Source organism: Zea mays, chromosome 2 (genome assembly GCF_902167145.1).
Source record: "Zea mays cultivar B73 chromosome 2, Zm-B73-REFERENCE-NAM-5.0, whole genome shotgun sequence".
In the NCBI taxonomy this organism is placed as follows: domain Eukaryota; kingdom Viridiplantae; phylum Streptophyta; class Magnoliopsida; order Poales; family Poaceae; genus Zea; species Zea mays.
In genome coordinates this window covers 212,322,188-212,339,951 of record NC_050097.1, presented here as the reverse complement: position 1 = coordinate 212,339,951, position 17,764 = coordinate 212,322,188, and the positions used below count along the sequence as shown (strand labels likewise).

Genomic DNA, 17,764 nt, shown 5'->3' with positions numbered 1-17,764 from the left:
GTCAACAACAAACGGTCGATATCGATCGATCATGATCGGTACCATTAAAACTTTTTAGTAGTAGGGTTGATACAGACCGACAGTCACGACGGGAGTGTTAGACTAAGCCTGTTTGGTTCAGCTTTTTTAAAGACTTTTTTTAGAGAGAATCTAAGTATCGTGGAGATTACATACAAAGTAGATAAAAAAATCATAGGATTTAAGATGTAGAAAGATGGTTTTTATTATCACAATGACTCGTCTGATTATGTATTTATATTAATTTTAGACGGTTTTAACTAAAATGATTCTAATAGAAGCGACTAAAAAGCTGGACGTTTTACGATCTACCGCAACAGCGAGAAGTAAAAAAAAACTGAAACAGCATACAGAGGTGACGGTTGATACCGAACGCCGCCCACGCTACACAAGCGGACGATGTGCTGAAAGCTGCCTGAAGAACCGGATGCGGCGACCGGCTGCGAGGACGTGCGACATGTTCATCGCTTCTGTTTTTTCTCGCTACCAGGCCCGATCAGACATTTTCGCTGTGCTGGGTTTTCTTTCTGAAGGTAAGCACAATCCATCACAGGGTAGCAAAATGGAGAGTCAGCCAAGTAGCCAACGACAGCACCAATGGACTCAGCAATCGAGGCATCGAACCACTAATTTTCATTGCTATAGTGGGGTGGGTGCCTCTGGAGTTATGCTATGCACTCACTCCCAACGCTCTTTCGGAAGCAGAGTGTCCCAGTTGAGATTAGGGACACAAACTAGCTCGTCCGTATGACATCCGGTTTCAGATACAAGGAGGCTGAGCTCACAACTCCCACTCGAACCATGCAATTATATACACTAAAGGCATGTTTGGTATAACTCTGTTCTACTTTAGAGCAGTTCCACTTCAAAACTCTGGATGAAGCAGCTCTACTCCAGATTTAAATTATTTTCTCATAACCAATGACAGTGGCGGATAAATAACTCCAAACTCCACGTCTAGGTTGTTTTTTTAAGTTTTCAGAGCAGCAAAAGAAGTACTCCAACTATATGTACTACAACTCTGAAAACTTTATGGAGTTTGCAACTCTAGAGTTACGAGTGTTTAGTAGACTCTTGCTAGCTCCTCCTTAGAATTCTGCTCTGGAGCTATATCAAACACACCCTAGATGGTAGGTGCAGACGAATTCTGTGCAAGCTTAAACAATGATGATTATGCTTATCTACTGTGGGTTTCTATTCCTCCGCTTTCTTCGGGAGTGGGCAAACGGATCAACCCATGTTCTGTCTTCCCTTGCAGCCCGGGCCCAGCGCTTCTGGAAATCACGAAGCTCCGATCGTGATTTTCTCCGGATCTGCAAGGTCGAAACAAAATTGTGGCAAACTGTGAGAACTGATCGATTAATGGATTGCAAATTCTGATGCGTTGCATAATCTGATAGCTACTGATTATTGAGCTGTTATTGGCAAGTTAAAAAGGGCATACAGAATTTTACAAGTGAAGTGACAGGTTTTTGAACTCTGAATTTTCGGCTTATGCCAACAATTTTCGAGTATACCAAGTGCTTTGTTAGCTCACCTTTGTTCGCATATCAAGGCCAGGATCCCTCCCCTGGTATGTCATAACAGATATCATGATCACAGAATAAAATGCAGCAACATAAGTATGCAGCAAACTTTTTCATTAACGTGTCAGGCACACATAACATACTCTCGATTTTTGGACTTGAGCTGCTTTCTGGCGGAGTGACTGGGCATTTTTGCCACGAATACCATCCTTCCAGAATTCAAAACAGAGGAAACATTTAACATTATTTTGCACATCCACGAAGAAAATTCACAATATAAAAGATGTGAAGATACAGACACAACACAAGGCATAGTATTATCTAAAGACATTTCCATTGCAAGCGAAGACAATTCCCTGTTCCCATCATAACTTTACCTCATAAAAAATAACAATTATGACAAAGGGTTTTTTTAACCGAGGTCAACCTCATTTCCATTACTCCCATAACAGAAATGCAGAAGTCTGATGAAAAAGAACCTATAAAAGTAAGGGGAAACAAAGGGCTTTTGTTCTCATAAAACAACTTAATTAAGGATTGTATGAATTATGCACACAAGTATAGATGAAGCCTTTTTTTCCTGAGTGTAAGGAGAGATTACGTACAATGTGTGGATGGTATTGCATTGAGCCTCTAGGGAGAATATACAGGAGTACATGACTTGAAGGGCAAGAACTCTACCCTAAAGATAAGAAAGGTTATCCTAGATACAAGGAAGGTTATCCCAGGATTACAATCAATACTAAACCAACCATATCAGGAGTTGCCTAATATATTCTAACATCCCCCTGCAGTCGTAGCGTTAGCAATATGAACCGAAAGACTGGAGAACAGTGGAGATATCCCCCATAGTCGAAACACGGTGCGAATGCTGCGACTGGAGTAGCCTATGCAGATGATAGCCCTTTGTGCCGATTATGTCAAGATAGCCGAGTGCAAGGGCGCCGAGGCGTTGTCAAGGCGTCGTGCGTTGGGTAGCTATGGACGTGGTCGATGTAGCTGTCGAGGACACCGAAGAAGACAAGCCGCACAAGTCGCGAATGCAGGTGTAGTACGCGGGAAGGCCCACGGCGCGCCAGGAGGCGCCAGGGTGACGGCGGCGTAGGAGGGCGCCATAGACGAAGACGGAGACACAGTCTAGGCAGTCGTAGAGGAGGTAGCCGATGCCGAGAACGATGCTGTCAAACCGCCATGGACGAGGCGTGCTCCAGGTTTGCCACGCCTAGAAACGCGTCGTAGACGAATGCGCGTGCCAGTGTTGCCAGTACCACACGTACTAGGTAGAAGGCACCAACCAAGTGTCAGCGTCTAAGGGACCAGCAGAGAAGACCTCCACGACTGTTGTTATGGAATCAGTTTATAGAATCATAGAAACAGATGCATCTTTGATGGCCTTTCCCCTAATATTGCTAATTTCTTAATTCAAGTTGGGGACGAGCGCCGTCTGTGAGAGTCTACTGGAGCCAAGGGATTGTCCTCCCTTGCTGCCTCCCTCTCAGACGTGGATTAGAGCTTTATAGATAGATCAGTTTATGTTTGTTACGTTTAGACCGCCATAAGGCGTCTCTTGTACTCCGGTCTATTTTGGACCTTGTTTATTTCTCCTTTTAATATAATGATACGCAACTCTCCTGCGTGTTCGAGAAAAAAAATGGTGACCGAAGTTGTCGCCCAGTAGGGAAACCGATTACTTCGATAAAAAAACCCTATTACAAACTAGGATCCTCTTTATAGAACAAAGGTTTCCACAAACTCAGGGATAAGCCCTTGGCCAGCCTTGGGGGATAAGCCTCCTCCCCTGGTTATTCTCTAACAGACTGCAGATCGGCTAGCTAAGCCTGATCTGTTATTTTTCAAACAAAGCTCTCCTCTATCCACTAAACCTTCCTGCGCTGATATTTGCGCCCTATAAATGAGTCCACAAAATTGGTGAGAAACCATTGGATATTTAAGCAAGTCCCACTCTCTGTGGAAGCTTGTAAAGCTAAGTTCAAACATGATTTCACTATGCTTTTGCATCGTGCGAAGAGTTATTTCCTAGCATTACTGACTGGCTAGATAGCTTCTTTAATTTCTCTCTATCTCTGTTTTTTTTTTCTCGTTTGGACTGGCTGTTCTACTTTTTTATCTATTTATATATATATACAGTAGGGGCAAGCCCTTCCTGTTTCCTAAAAAAAAAGATTGTGTTATTGCATTAGGAAACGCAGCTCAAATTCATGGAGTGTACTGAAATATTGCCACGATCTATTGCTTTGCATATAAGATATCAAGGTTCTAACTTGCAATAACAAAATAAAAGTTAAGACAAACCTTTGTTATTGTAGAACCTCCTAATGTCTGCACTCCTCGGTGAACTATAAATTCACTATCAACTACGCCGATGTTCTTTGTCCTGTCACCCTGAAAGCAGATTAAGAAAAAATAGTTTAATTTGAAGTCTTGACCAAAAAGAAAATGGCTAAGTTTGCTTGGACAACTGGGTCACGAATTCAGGATGACTAAATTACAGATTAAAAGATGCTAGATGCACAATAAGAGCATAAAGAGGTACAAATGTTTATATTACTTTGTATATCAACCTCGGCCAAAACATGATCACTTTCAATAGATTACCATAGAAAAAATATATTAATTGAATATATGAAAAAATAGTGCTATATGATTTTTCTTGTGAATACCAATCATAATCCATAATTCACAACAATAATTCTTGCATGGATAAAGGTCAAACAAACAACTTAATCAATACTTTGTGCTTTAGATAAAATTAAACTATAAGGCATGCCACAGTTACTTGAAGAACAATTTTATCAAACCTGAGCACAATACCCAAACTTGTAATCGATGCCCCATCCATGTATAAGATCATTCTAAATAAATATAATGTAGATATATTAATAGCTGGAATACTCCATAAAAATTAATCAGGTAAAACCATAAAAGACAAAGGAGATTATCACAAAAAGTAAATTTTATCCAAAAACAGGTTGATGAAATGGCAATGTCCCTTCTCATAGCAATCAAGTACTCAGCTTAAAGACCTATGAACTAATGTGGATCCATTTTCCTGTGTCCCTGACAATTGCAGTAGTGAATGCATGGAGCCATGAAGTATGTGAAGGCACTGTAGTGAGTTCATAAATACCTATAAAATTACGACCAGAATACACAGAAATAACATGAACCTATTCAAGAATTCTCCACAAGTAATGACACAAAATGCCAACCAGTGTAGCATAAAAACTGACCTTACTTGTAAATATTATAAATCGAAAAATATAGTGTAGCCAATGCATTGTTTTCAAGTCGGACGACTTGTTGGTCGTTCTGGTTGACCGACTTGCACGATTAATCACGATTAGTTGGACGACTTGGACAATTAATCGCGATTGGTCCAAACCGACTTGGACGATTAATCACGACTCATCGCGATTAATCTGATGACTTGAAAACAGTGAGCCAATGAGACAAGTAATTAACTCCTAGCTTGTATATATCTATTGCTTCTGCGCTCCATGTTATTTCAGAAAGAAGCAAAATATAAATACATAACACATTCAGAAAGAGATAAAATGTGAAGACTCAACACTAAGAGAGGTGAATGTAGAGCCTAGGTTAAAAAATGTACTAGCTTTGCCTGTTTGGGTTCCCACCCCTGCTATTCTCAACACAGTTACGCATTGTTCCCAGTGTTCCCTGACTCCAAATACCAAGGAATAACATTACACATGGAAATCTAATGCTATACCATTTTGTACAACTCATACTCAGAATTTGTGGATCACTGGAAGAAAAACAGACATATTGTCTGGTACAATAGAAAGTCAGATGTGCAACATGGTTAAGAATACATATGAGAACAAAGTTTACCTGTATAAGGTGCCACACACATTGCCAAGCGTACTTTGAGAAAACCGGTGCCATGCCTTCGACCCATCTATAGATCAATTAATTACCACGTCAACCACAACTCTCAAACATATTTGTCGCAAAATATACCATGGTTAGTAAATAGAAAGACAATTCTAGTGAAAATTATTATGTGTAAAAATGTAAAGAGCTAATCAGCAAAAAAATCTGTTGTAGCATAAAAAAGGGTTCAGGAAAGAAAATATACCCAGAACAAGGCGGTCCTTCTCTTAAACAACGTTTGTTAGCCCGACTAACTCTTCTATCAAAATACACATCATGTTTCATTGTGTTATGACATAAAAAAATCCAAAATAAAAGGTGCACTACAAGAACTTACCTATGAAAGGTCCCTGTATTTTTACGAACAGTTATTCGGTGATGAATTTCAGAAAGCTTAGAATCAAGACCTGGTTGTGATATCTCCAGTCCTTCTGATCTAACTATATTTAAGTACCTGAAAGTAATCAATGCATTAGCTAAATTGGTGTCAAAAAATGAAAAGATCAAACAAACTCATTTTGTGTGTGAGTGCATGTGTTTTTGTGTGGAGAAGGTTAGCATAATATGACATTTCTTCACAAGTTTCTCCTATCTGGAACAAGAACTTAAGGTGGATACTTTCAAGAAACTGTTTGCCGCCTAGCACCTAGCACATACCTGACACTGGCAGCAGAAACATCCAAAAAACTATCATTTTATACTAGTAGCTTCTGAGCGAAAGGGCTTCTAACCGAGTTGATTAGGTAGCTTGAGGAGGGTTAGACCATATGGAAGCGAATTTTAGGCCAAGGTTATCCTCATCTATCCCACATAAACTCACATGCCTAAGGCCAGGGGCGGACCCAGCGGCGGGTGATCCATATGGGACACGACACACCATAAGATCATATAATGGTAGTTAGTATAGCGATGTAAGTACTATCTTTTGAACTTGGCAGTCAAGGTTCGAGTCTTGATGATCTTTGTTTTTTTTGATATTTTTCTTGGCACACTCTAGTGTAGCAGCTGGGTCTGCCACTGCCTAAGGCCCAGCTCAGTCATGGTCATTCTCCATGGGCTACGGTGTCGTTGTGTACGGGTGGAGCAAGAGTTCGTAGGTTTTCTCGACCTGCATGAGAAGTCTTCTTAATGCAATGTCTAGGGGTTATCTTATCTCCGCAGGTCGAGTTTTTTTACTAGTAGCCTGATTTAAAAGTCAAATAAGCAGGGCTCTTTTGTTGTTGTTGCTAGGCAATGGTAAGTTTGACAATATAGGGCTAGTATCATGTAATCCAATTAGAAAATACCTTCTCGGATTAAAGTTATCTACTTCCAGGTCTTCATCCCAAAGAAAGATGTACTGGTACATAGACACAACAGCAGGATGGAGGAACCTCTTTGCAAACCACCTATAAAAATAAATATCTTGTCATCTTATCTTGAAGCTAAAACGATATCAGATCAGAATTCAGAATTAAAGGGTGGAAAATGCCCTTTTTGTTGCAAAATAGAGACAAATGCCGAATTTCAGTGCAAAGGAAGAGATGACATACCATTTAGTCTGGTTAGAAGCAGCTATATGTATCACACTTTTGCTCCATGGTAGATCATTCCACCCATTGACATTCCCGTCGTAATGGAACAATACAGCTGTAAAATTTTCTGGAAGAAACTGAAGAATCAAGAGTCACATGACAATTTTATGTGCAATTACTGCACAGAGGTGTAAATGAAGTACCTTCTTCATTATAGCGTCCACACTTTTCTTTTGATTTATACCGGCAGCAATAGCAATCAAGAAGTGATCTTTTTGTTTAGACTTCTGCTAGGAACAAAACACTCAGAGCATTAAATAATGGTTAGGAGGTGGGAACAGCTAATGATTGTTGAGTTTGAAAAGTGAAACCAACAGAAATACTGTACCGGACTCAAAAGTCCATCAGGTATATTGTACTTAACTAACCTTTGACTGCGCACTTGTTGTCAACCACAACGGTTTCAACTTCATGTCGGAGTTAGACTCCACTATACCATGGGGTAAATAACCAATCCTAACCTCAGCTTTTTGGGGCAACTTAACAGCATCTCTGTCAGAGACCTGATGTTTACATTGGAGCACAAATCATAATTAGAAACAGAGGAAAATCTGCATTTGGATTAATAGGGGGAAAAGCCAAATCTTCTGGTGTTTTTAACGAAAAAATGCGTTCACCTACCGTCACTGTATCAAATGGATGGGATTTTGCTTCCGACTGTAAAGTTGCATAATCACATCAGATTAATCTTTTAGGTATATTTACGTTCACAGAACCCTGTTTCAATAAACCAGGGGATACTGGTTGTTACCGATGTCTGCTTATGTTGAAAGCTAGCCATGTTGTACACCAGGAATATGATGATCACGCACAGGACCAACAGATGCAACCGCAGTTTCATCTTAGGACACCTACCGCCCCCCTTACCATTCTGTACGATCAAAAGTAGGTAGCAATATAGTATCATGACCTCGCACTCAACCAACCCTTTAAGGGTTCAGAAAATGTAGATGTCACTAGTAAGTAATCATCAAAAGAACACAAGCAAACTCACCTTATCTTTCAAGGCACTAGCTTTCTGTGTGCAACTGGAAACAGATGGATCGCCTTCTTATGGTGTCAAGAAGCAACTCAAGCAAGTCAGGTTCATTTCATGACGCCCTGCTTGCAGGATGGCAGGTCATAAAAAAACAGCACAATGAATAATGCCATTATTTTTATAATGGAAAAAATGGCTCATCACGTTTCATTCTGGGTGGTCCCGAAATATGTTCTAAGTAAAGATTTGGCGTGTTGCTCAAGTTCAGGCATACCACACAGAACAAAGGAGAAATTTCTTAACATATAACATGGAACACCATTGTATTTGATGGAGCCAGGCGGCCAGGCCTAGAAGAGGTAGTACACCATCCGTGTTAGTCAGATTTGTTAGTACACAATCCGTGTTAGGCACTTAAAATATGTTGGGCTGTTTGTTAGTCAGGTCTTACCATGTCTTTTGTAAGCTTTAGAGTTTTAGTGGTTTTGTCTACGGTCTCCTATTTTGTCCGGGATAGGAGACTATCATGTAACGGACTTTTCTTCTTCTTAATATAAAGATACATAGCTCTCCTATATATTCAAGAAAAAATATTAAAAATACACTTTTTTAGTTCCAGAGACCTGTCCCAGCCGAACTTTGCAAAAGGACCAAAACACCTCACACAGGACACATTGATCACACAGTCAAACAACCTGAAATCAACAGGTTCCAGGCGCGCGCGCACACACACATCAGATAAGAAAAATACTTTAGCATCGCTTTCTCCAAATTTTGCTGGTGAAACGGAAAAGGAGAGGAAGTTGACAAGGGGGCGAAATCTCGAACGAATAGATAGATGAACGTCTGGCGCAAGCATCATGCATGATCTCGCTTTTGTTTGTTCGGAGTGCAGCAGTGCCCCCTCGAAGCAAATTGACGGCAAAGGGATGTGACGCGCGCATCGATGCCGAGGCCCAAATGGGGCGGGAACACTGACGCGCCTGCCGAGACCGAATTACGCTACGCTCTATGAAGTATGACTGTATGAACCCAACCTTCTCCAGTTTACAGGTCTGGGGGCACCTCGGGATAACGAGGGCGCCCCAACCCCAAGAGATCGTTTCCCAAATCCCAATTACAGACAGGTAAGAGCACCCAAGTCCCAAGGCACGATCAGAACCAATCCATGATATACCAGGTGCAGTAGCACACGGATATCTGAACAATCGGATTGAGTGAGGAGAACAAAACGAATTACCACGGCGGCGGGAGGAGCCGGAGATGATGCCGCGGCGAGCGGGAGGCCTCGGAGCTGAGCGCGCAATGGGCGGTGGTGGAGCGCCACTCGTCACACGAGCGGGCGCCTTGGCAGCGAGGGCACCGGTGGTGCTGATTGTGTCGTGGGAATGGCTAACGAAACATCTCGCGGTGCCGGAGCCCGGAGGGATTGGGAAATGTTGGGTGGGAGTTGGGACGGGGCACGGGCACGGGCACGGGCGGAGGCGACCGCGGGAAGGAGCGAGACAGCCGAGAGCGCGAGAGGAACGGCGATGCTCACAGCTCGCTCGCGCGCGCGCCCCACGCGGCCTCCTCCGCGACCGGGTTTTCCGCTCGGTTTATTGGTTCATCGTCGCTGCGCTGCGCTGGCGCGTGTGCTAGACGGTGACGCACGGCCCACGAGCGGATCGCCATCAGCCCATCCCTGACGTTGCTCTTATCTGGTTCAGTGTGACAGACTGATGATAGGTAACTTCGGTGTTCAAGCATCAGTTCACATGGTATAACAACTTAAACTACTATAAGCATTACATGGTCAGATATGTATAGCCTAACTCGGATAATCTCAATATAAAAATGAGGGTTCCCTTCTAATTGTCCTTACTCCTTACAAAACAACATCAGAAACAACTAACCCTTCCTGTTACATCAGTTTGAATACTGGGACAATAACTTTTTTTTGTCAGGTAAACAAACCGGAAGGGAACAGCCTATGATATATGGTTAAGCTGTACACAGTTTCACCGGCATTGAGCTGATGGTAGCTTCACCGCCGGCTCCTCTTGCCCCCTTTGCTGGAGCTATCATCATGTGCTTCCACACTCCTCTTCCTGCCTTTGCTGGGGCTATCTACCTGTGCCCCAGCGCTACTTTTCCTGCCTTTGATGGGGCTATTTTCCTGTGCCCCAGCAATCCTCTGCCCACTCTTTGGAGGCCGACCCACACCCCTCTTCTTGGCTGGCTCATTTCTCTTTGTAGTCTTTTGATTAGCCAGCTCATCACTGCAAGGTCTCTTGCCATCCCCTTCCTTGGCAGCAGCATCCCTTGAAGAAACCTTGCTTGCCCTTGCATCCCCAGAGTGCAAGCTTGTTCTTGAAAAATGCAGGGCTCGAGCATTCTTCTTTATTACAGGGGCACCAGCTGTTCTGGTCTCTCGATGGCTTTTCAAGAACAAGCTTGCACTCTGCTTCACAGTTTTGCATGCAAAGTCACGAAGCTCAACCGCAGCCATGTGCTCTAATGTAGTCTTCGGATAGAAGGTTATTACATTATTGATGAAAATAAGTATATCTCTCAAAAGCTCCTTGGTGCCAGAGATTGCGCCACTCTTGATCTTAGAGTGAAGCATTCGGAAGTCCATATGCCGGCGAATCATCTTCTTATATCTAGCTCTTTTCCTCTGTATATATAGACGAATGGTAAGGAGTCAGATGAAATTCAGACCATAAGTGTTCACGCTATTTCACAGACCTTGAGAATGATTTGATGGAACAATTAACTTGAAAAGTAAAACAATCAACTATAGCCAGCTAGTGAGAAAATAACCATCATTAAAACCCCACAAAAATCTTAGCTGAGTAACTAGCAGGAAAAAAAGTGGAACAGTTTTAATAGTAGTCTTAAAATTATTAGCACCCACATGAAGTATCCCATCTCTCAAATGACCTAAGGAGTCATTATAGTACACACACACACACAGAGAGAGAGAGAGAGAGAGAGAGAGAGAGAGAGAGAGAGAAGAGAGAGAGAGATAATTTAGACCATCACTGAGGCACTGCAAAAACAAAATTGATGAAACTCGGTGAACCTATCATACCTGGGTATCAAGTTGGTGTTGCAACATTTTGCAGTCATCTTGAGTTGATATAGTATTCAAAATCTCTGCCAGCTTTAGTTTAACGCTCTCAATCACAGGCTGGCAACATTCTGCCTTTGGAGATCTCAAGCCCTTCTTCGTAACATCAGATCCTGCTTTGGGAGTTTTCCAGTCCATAACATCAGGTTCTACTTTCGGTATTTTCATCCCCTTCTTCATACCATCAGACTCTGCTTTAGAAGTTCTCACGCCCTTCTTCATCATATCAGATTCTGTTTTGGGAGCTTTCAAGCCCTTCTTCATTATACCAGATCCTACATTTAGGGTTTTCAAATCCTTATTCATCACATCAGATTCTACCTTTGGAGTTTTCACACCCTTCTTCACAACAACTGATTCTAAGTTTTGAGTTTTGAAGTTCTTCATGCAGCCTTTGGACAAACCCTCCCCCTGTATGCATGCTGTAGATGTAGGCTCACCATCCCCACTACTATCACCAGCTTTCAGAAGTGTCCTTCTAGCTCTCATTACTCTTTGTTTTCTAGAACCCCAAAGCAAGCCATCTTTGGGACCGACCTTTTCAACTTGGGCCTGGGGATATGACTCGTCTGGTGATGGATTGATAACTTGAATTGAATCAGTATCACACTGCTGCACTTTCTGAGATTTCTGACTGTTGCTTGCTTCCTCTGTGAAACTAGCAGCTGATGATCTATCCCTGGACGTTTCTTTACCTGAGGAATTAGTATCTGCTGTATTTTCAGAATGTGGACATGATTCAGTATGACTGGTGCGGCATTCAGAACTCCCATCAACGTGTTTGCTATTGCTGAGGCTTTGAATCACAGATTGGAGGGATCTGGAAGAGTAAAAAGATCACACATTACCAAAAAGTTGGCAAAGCATCACAGTGGCTTGCTTGGATGAAAAACAATCAACAAAGATTGCATCTGGGTTCTGGGATAGTCAACAATAAAACAAAATATAAATATTAAATAGCTCAACTGAAATTCAAAATTGCTCTGTGAACAACTTGTCACTGACCCAATAGAATTTTCTGACTTCTCCAATTCCCTTTTCAGTTCAGCAACTCTCTGCTTACGAAGCTCTTCATACCAAGCACTGCATTGAAGCAATTAAGATGATCGGAACTCAGAAAAGATATAAGATGCTTCACATCAGAGTTATCTATTCAACTGCAGCCATCTGAAAGGCAGCGCAATGCCTGCATTGTTGTATGCATAACTTATTGCTTACAGGATTGAGAATCCAATCTTAAAGTTGAGGTTGTTGATCACTAAGAGCTCTATGTTTTAGTATTTCCCTCTTTATTCTCTTCATTGTATATTATCTTTTCTTCAAACTGAGGTTGGTGATCTTTACTTGTGAAATAGTGTAAGATGCAAATTTAAAAACTTGAATCACCAACATGCGAATAGAAAGAAGTGCAGGCATTTCTGACTGTCTAGTGCAGAAGCAGACATGATCAGCAACTACTCCCGATGTTCCAAATTATAGTTCACTTTAGTTTTGTCCTACGTCAAACCTCTAATTTTGACCATGTTTTTAGAAAAATACATTAGCATCTACAAGATCAATCAAATGTACTACCAAGATATATTTCTTTTTTTCTCGAACGCGCAAGAGAAATGCGCATCATTATATTAAGAAAAGAGAAATAAGAGGTCCTTAGAGGACCGGTACATATTTCATGAAGAATTTGACGAAAATAATTTGATATTCTAGATGTTGATGTATTTTTCTATAAAATTGGTCAAAGTTAGACAAGTTTGAATTAGGACAAAGGCGCAAAGCTAAAATAAACTATAATTTGAGATGAAGTACTGTCTAATATGATCCAAATGTAGCACGCTGCTTACATGTTATCTTTTACCAAAACAGCAAAGACTCCACCCGACAGTTATGTTTAAAGATTCACAGAGTTCTTATTCAGCTCCTGACAAAGGCTCAAAATTCATATTATTTCAACTTCTCTAAATATATAATGATAACCAGTAGGTATTCTATGCCACTCATCCAATTTGCAAGGTCATGTAATGTACAAGAAGGCACATAGTATGAACATGACACAATCAAGTATACACTTACTTGCACGCAGAGTACCGCAACTGTATCTCTGCAAATTTTGCTTCACATTCCTGCAGATATTAACAACTGTAAGCAAAGAAATGGTAAGTAATTCTAACAACAACCACTTCATCAGTCTGCCATAACTTCAAGATGATAATAAAAGTATAAAACAGTTCAATTGCAATTAGGGGTGACAATGGGCCCCAAATTTTACACTATAGAACTTAAGGATCGGATCGAATTAAGATCGGGCTTTATTTCTATTCATTTTTGAACTATAAATAATTTAGGGCCCTAATAAATTGTGAAGAGACATTTGGATCGCGATCCATTACCACCCCTAATTGCAATGCAATCAGAAACAATTTGATGCGTAAAACAAACTGCACAAAAAAACCATATTGTTAGGCAAGTTTCTATTACATTTCATTGTTAAAAAAGGCAACATAGTAGTATCACCCCAAAAATGCCTACGAAATCATACAGCAGCAACAATAGAGCCTTTTTTCCCAAGCAAGTCGGGAAAGGCTGCTGCATGGAAAATTATCTTGTTTCTAAGAAAATAGCTGACGCCTAAGGCCTTGTTCGGTTGTATTCGGATCGGAAGAGATTGAGGTGGATTAAATCCCTTCCTATTCAAATTTGACTAGCAAAGGATTTAATCCCTCCAATTAAGGATGGCAATGGGTACCCGATATCCGATGGGTAAAAACCCTTTTAGGGCACGGATATGGCGGATTTTAATACCCATGGGTATTTTATTGGGTCATTTGTTATACCCATCGGGTATGGTGGGCGTGGGTATGTTCTCTTTTGCCCCATACCCACTACCCAATGGGAGACCCGCTAACATATGACATGTGGGTTCGGATTAAGGGACTTGTTCTTTCTCATGCATGGGCATGGTCTTTGAGGCGACGCCTAGGCGTCCGAGCGGCGAAAGGAACTGGGCGTCGGCCACGCCTGAACAGGATCCTGTAGGGCGTCCGCCTGAAGCCGAAAGGCGTCGCCTAGGCGTCGTCGGACGTCGGAATCACGTCCAACTAGGAAAAGGCGATGTTGATGTCAGAACACGCTTGATTAATTTGAGAAATGATGGTTGGGAGCCATTGTTGGAAGAAGCCACAACATTCTGCCTTGCAAATGATATCCCAATACCAAATCCAAATATGAGTCATGTTGTACCACGTTTTGGTCGATCAAGGAAAGGTGGGAGAAACAATATTACCACAGAACATTTTTATCATGTTGATACTTTCTATGCTGCTATAGATTCTATCACCACAGAGTTCGATCATCGCTTTAATGACCTACCTTCAGAGTTGCTTGTGTGTTTTTCTTGTCTTGACCCAAGGAATCATTCTCTAAGTTTGATGTGAATAAGCTTGCTCGGCTCGCGGGTATCTATTATAATGATTTTTCTTTTGATGATCGCAAGACTATAAAAGATCAGCTAAGAACTTTTATTATTCATGTACGAAGAATTGAAGAGTTCAAAGCTTGTTATGATCTTGCGTGCCTATCAAAGACAATGGTTCAACTTGAGAGACGTATTGTGTTTCCATTGGTATATAGACTTATTGAGTTAACATTGTTGTTACCAGTGGCGACTGCAACAGTTGAAAGAGCCTTCTCTGCTATGAAGATTATTAAGACTGAGTTGTGCAACAAGATGTCTTGGTTAAATGACTTGATGGTGTGCTACATTGAAAGGGAGATTTTTAAAAGACTCGATCTTCAGAAAATTAAGAAGGCATTTCAAAACAAGAAAACTAGACAAACGCAATTGCCTAGGTCTCCTAGAACTGGACTCAACTATAGGTATATTCTTATTTCACTTGTTCAACAATTTTTACTTCAATTTGCAATTGTTAACTTATTTTTCTTTTTTCAGATTTTATTCGATATATGGCATTTGGTTATAAATGGATTGTGGTCGTTATTACTCTTTAATAAGGTATTTTCCAATATATATCACTTATTTTGTAGCTATGAATTGCTTTAAATTGTGTCGTGAATTTTCATTCGCCATTGTGTTAGCAACACCTTGATTTTTCGACGTCCTCCGCCATTGGGCAACAACAACTGCAAAAGGGGGAGTGGAGAGTACATCTCAAGATTGGACAACAAAAATGTTCGTATTCTTTGATCCTTCTAATTTTTGTGCCGCTATAGTGTTAGGATTTGTGTGTATCCTCGTCTAGCCTATGTTCATAAGGCGTCGCCTCGCCACGCGCCTAATTTGCCTAGGCGTCCAGAAGGTGGCGGAACGCCGCACCTCGCCTTACCGCCTTAATAACTATGTGCATGGGCTTGTATGATGTTTCCATTTAATGTTGAATGTTGTTGACCCTGTGAAAAAGATAGTATGTTATTTTAGCATCTTTCTATATTGATGAGGTATGGGGTTTCAATGTTTTGTATTTGGTACTTACTTTTACGATTCAAATGATCATGTCTACTATAATGTTAGTGGGTATGGGTACCCGCTACACATGGTGGGTATGGGTATGGCGTAATTTTGTACCCATGATGGGTAGCGGGTATGAGGCATTTTTCTCTAGTGGGTACGGGTATGGCTTTGTGTGCGGTGTGCCCATTGGGTACCTTACCCACTACCATCCCTACCTCCAATCCCCTTCAATCCACCCCTAACCGAACATAATAATTAATAGTGTGCTCCTCTTGTGTGAACTTGAAAATAAGCAAATAGTGCACACAATTTCAATGGCTATAATAACATGTAAGCAGAAATTTGTGCAGAAACCATGCAATGTGCATCGTCATGCCATTGCTAGTTACTGTATCGCACTTCATTAATGCACACATGGTTATTTCTGGGCTCCCCTCTGTTCAACTCAAAATCATTGCATTGTAAATCGCACAGCCTACTCAGCAAGAAACCATCTCGATCACAGATATTCAGCATTTATAGAATCGCATAGCTCTACGGGCATTGCAAAATCAAACGCAAAGGTAGGGCCATGAAACCCTATCCTCAATATTAGGTCGAGACAGTTATTCGGCGCCGATCGGGCCCTAGGGCCATGTCCTAATCCGTATCCTAGTTGGTCTGGAGCTGTAAACACGAGCTAGGGTTTGACAGGGTGCGGGGTACGTACCTCGGGCGAGAAGGTGCACGGAGAGCGGGTCCGAAGCTCGTCGGCGACGGTGGCCCACGCGGCGCTCCCGTGCCGGAGCACTGCGCCGCCCAGCACCAGCTCCTCCCACGTCCCCCAGCCACCGCCGCCGCCGCCCCCTCCCACCGCCACCACCACCATCGGTTGCCGGCTCTGGTCGACTTGATCGCCTGAGAGACAGGCGGTGGATAGCCAGTATGAGTCGGAACTCGGAAGGAGAGGTGGACGAGGTGTCGGGTCGTCGCGGTATCGGGGCGGTGGTATGGTACTCTGGTTTCCCTGCCCCGCCTGCTGTTTTTTCGGGTTTAGTTCGCGTGGGCGTGGCGTGGGATGATGGATTTTCATTTATGGGCTCCTATCCTATTCCTGGGTCTGGGTGGTTTGTGGTTTTGTGCGGCGCCTCGGACTCGGGCGGGAGAGCGTGCGTGACGTGGGGACCTGGTTGGTGGGCCCCCACACCTCCATCTTTTCTTCCCGTTGCGACAGTGTAGTAGTGCATTGGAATTCGGAATCGTATGACCCGACGGGGACTTGAATAGGGTCTGTGAGGGCTGGTTTAGCGGACAGTAAAATAGAGGGGAGGGATCTAGAGTCTCTTCTATAAATTCCCTCCATTTATTTATCCATTAAAGGCTAGTTTAGGTACTCTAGTATTAAATTGGTTTGGAAGGATTCGAGAGTGTATAAATCTCCAATAAATCAAAAACTCCCACAATACATCTCAATTAACTCTAATCTCTTTAATTACTAAAGTATCCAAACTAGGCGAGTTCGGTTCTACTCCAATCCATATAGATTGAGGGGAATTAAGGATGTTTTAATTCCTATAAAATGAAATCTCTGTCAATCCATATTAATCCCCTCCAATATATATGGATTGAAAATAACCGAACAAGCTCTAAACCAGTCTCCAAATGGAATTGGATTGCAGGGGTGGACGACAAGCATGGATTGGACCAGAAAATTTTCAGCGGCATCTCAACAAACGGTGGACGTGGAGTGAAATCAATCGTCAATAGGATCACAAATGGTCTAATATATTTGTTAGACTTCTTGGTATTTACATTATAGTCTAGATAACCACGCTTAATCACACCAAGTGATCTGGAACCGGGCACTGAGAAATGTATTTTTCAGACTACAGAATTACAACAATGATCATCAGATATTCAGAGGAACATTACTGGCAAATGGCAATGGACAAAACGCGGTGCAGTCTTTGCATCCTGCTACTGTGTTCCATCCATCTTGCCTTGGCCAAAATATCCTACTACTACCGCATCAACCATCAATGATCATCAAAGCGTCTTGCAACGTGGCTAAAGAACTGGATCTGGCAAGAAGCTCCAAAACGAGGTGCATTCTTGAATTCTAAGCACGGGCCTCCACATTTTCCCCTTCCTACATGAAAGCCCTTGATACACTGCTTACCATGCTTGAGTTAA

General features: G+C 42.0%; 2 protein-coding genes across 7 annotated transcripts; both read right to left on the bottom strand.

Annotated features, from left to right (window-relative positions):
* Window positions 1-794: 794 nt before the first annotated feature.
* LOC100502312 (DUF707 superfamily protein) lies at window positions 795-9,618 on the bottom strand. Of its 6 annotated transcripts, none has more exons than XM_008670340.4 (16): window positions 9,253-9,618; window positions 8,028-8,134; window positions 7,785-7,904; window positions 7,655-7,690; window positions 7,402-7,536; window positions 7,177-7,260; window positions 6,992-7,110; window positions 6,746-6,847; window positions 5,797-5,913; window positions 5,665-5,715; window positions 5,418-5,484; window positions 4,364-4,417; window positions 3,858-3,947; window positions 1,688-1,753; window positions 1,556-1,588; window positions 846-1,331 (listed from the first exon to the last, which is right to left on the bottom strand). In XM_008670340.4, the coding sequence occupies exons 3-16, from the start codon at window positions 7,872-7,874 to the stop codon at window positions 1,200-1,202; spliced, it is 1,176 nt and encodes a 391-aa protein (XP_008668562.1). In that variant the 5' UTR covers window positions 7,875-7,904; window positions 8,028-8,134; window positions 9,253-9,618; the 3' UTR covers window positions 846-1,199. The 6 variants fall into 6 exon arrangements, 4 of the variants coding, with proteins under 4 accessions (XP_008668563.1, XP_008668562.1, NP_001350192.1 ...); NM_001363263.1 differs by having other exon boundaries at window positions 895-1,331; window positions 5,665-5,718; window positions 9,253-9,566; XM_008670341.4 differs by lacking the exon at window positions 4,364-4,417 and having other exon boundaries at window positions 795-1,331; window positions 5,665-5,718.
* A 133-nt stretch (window positions 9,619-9,751) lies between these two features.
* On the bottom strand, window positions 9,752-16,655 carry LOC100384761 (uncharacterized). The gene is made up of 5 exons (NM_001177219.1): window positions 16,302-16,655; window positions 13,198-13,247; window positions 12,133-12,210; window positions 11,089-11,947; window positions 9,752-10,671 (listed from the first exon to the last, which is right to left on the bottom strand). The coding sequence occupies exons 1-5, from the start codon at window positions 16,458-16,460 to the stop codon at window positions 10,039-10,041; spliced, it is 1,779 nt and encodes a 592-aa protein (NP_001170690.1). The 5' UTR covers window positions 16,461-16,655; the 3' UTR covers window positions 9,752-10,038.
* Between the last annotated feature and the right edge of the window lie 1,109 nt (window positions 16,656-17,764).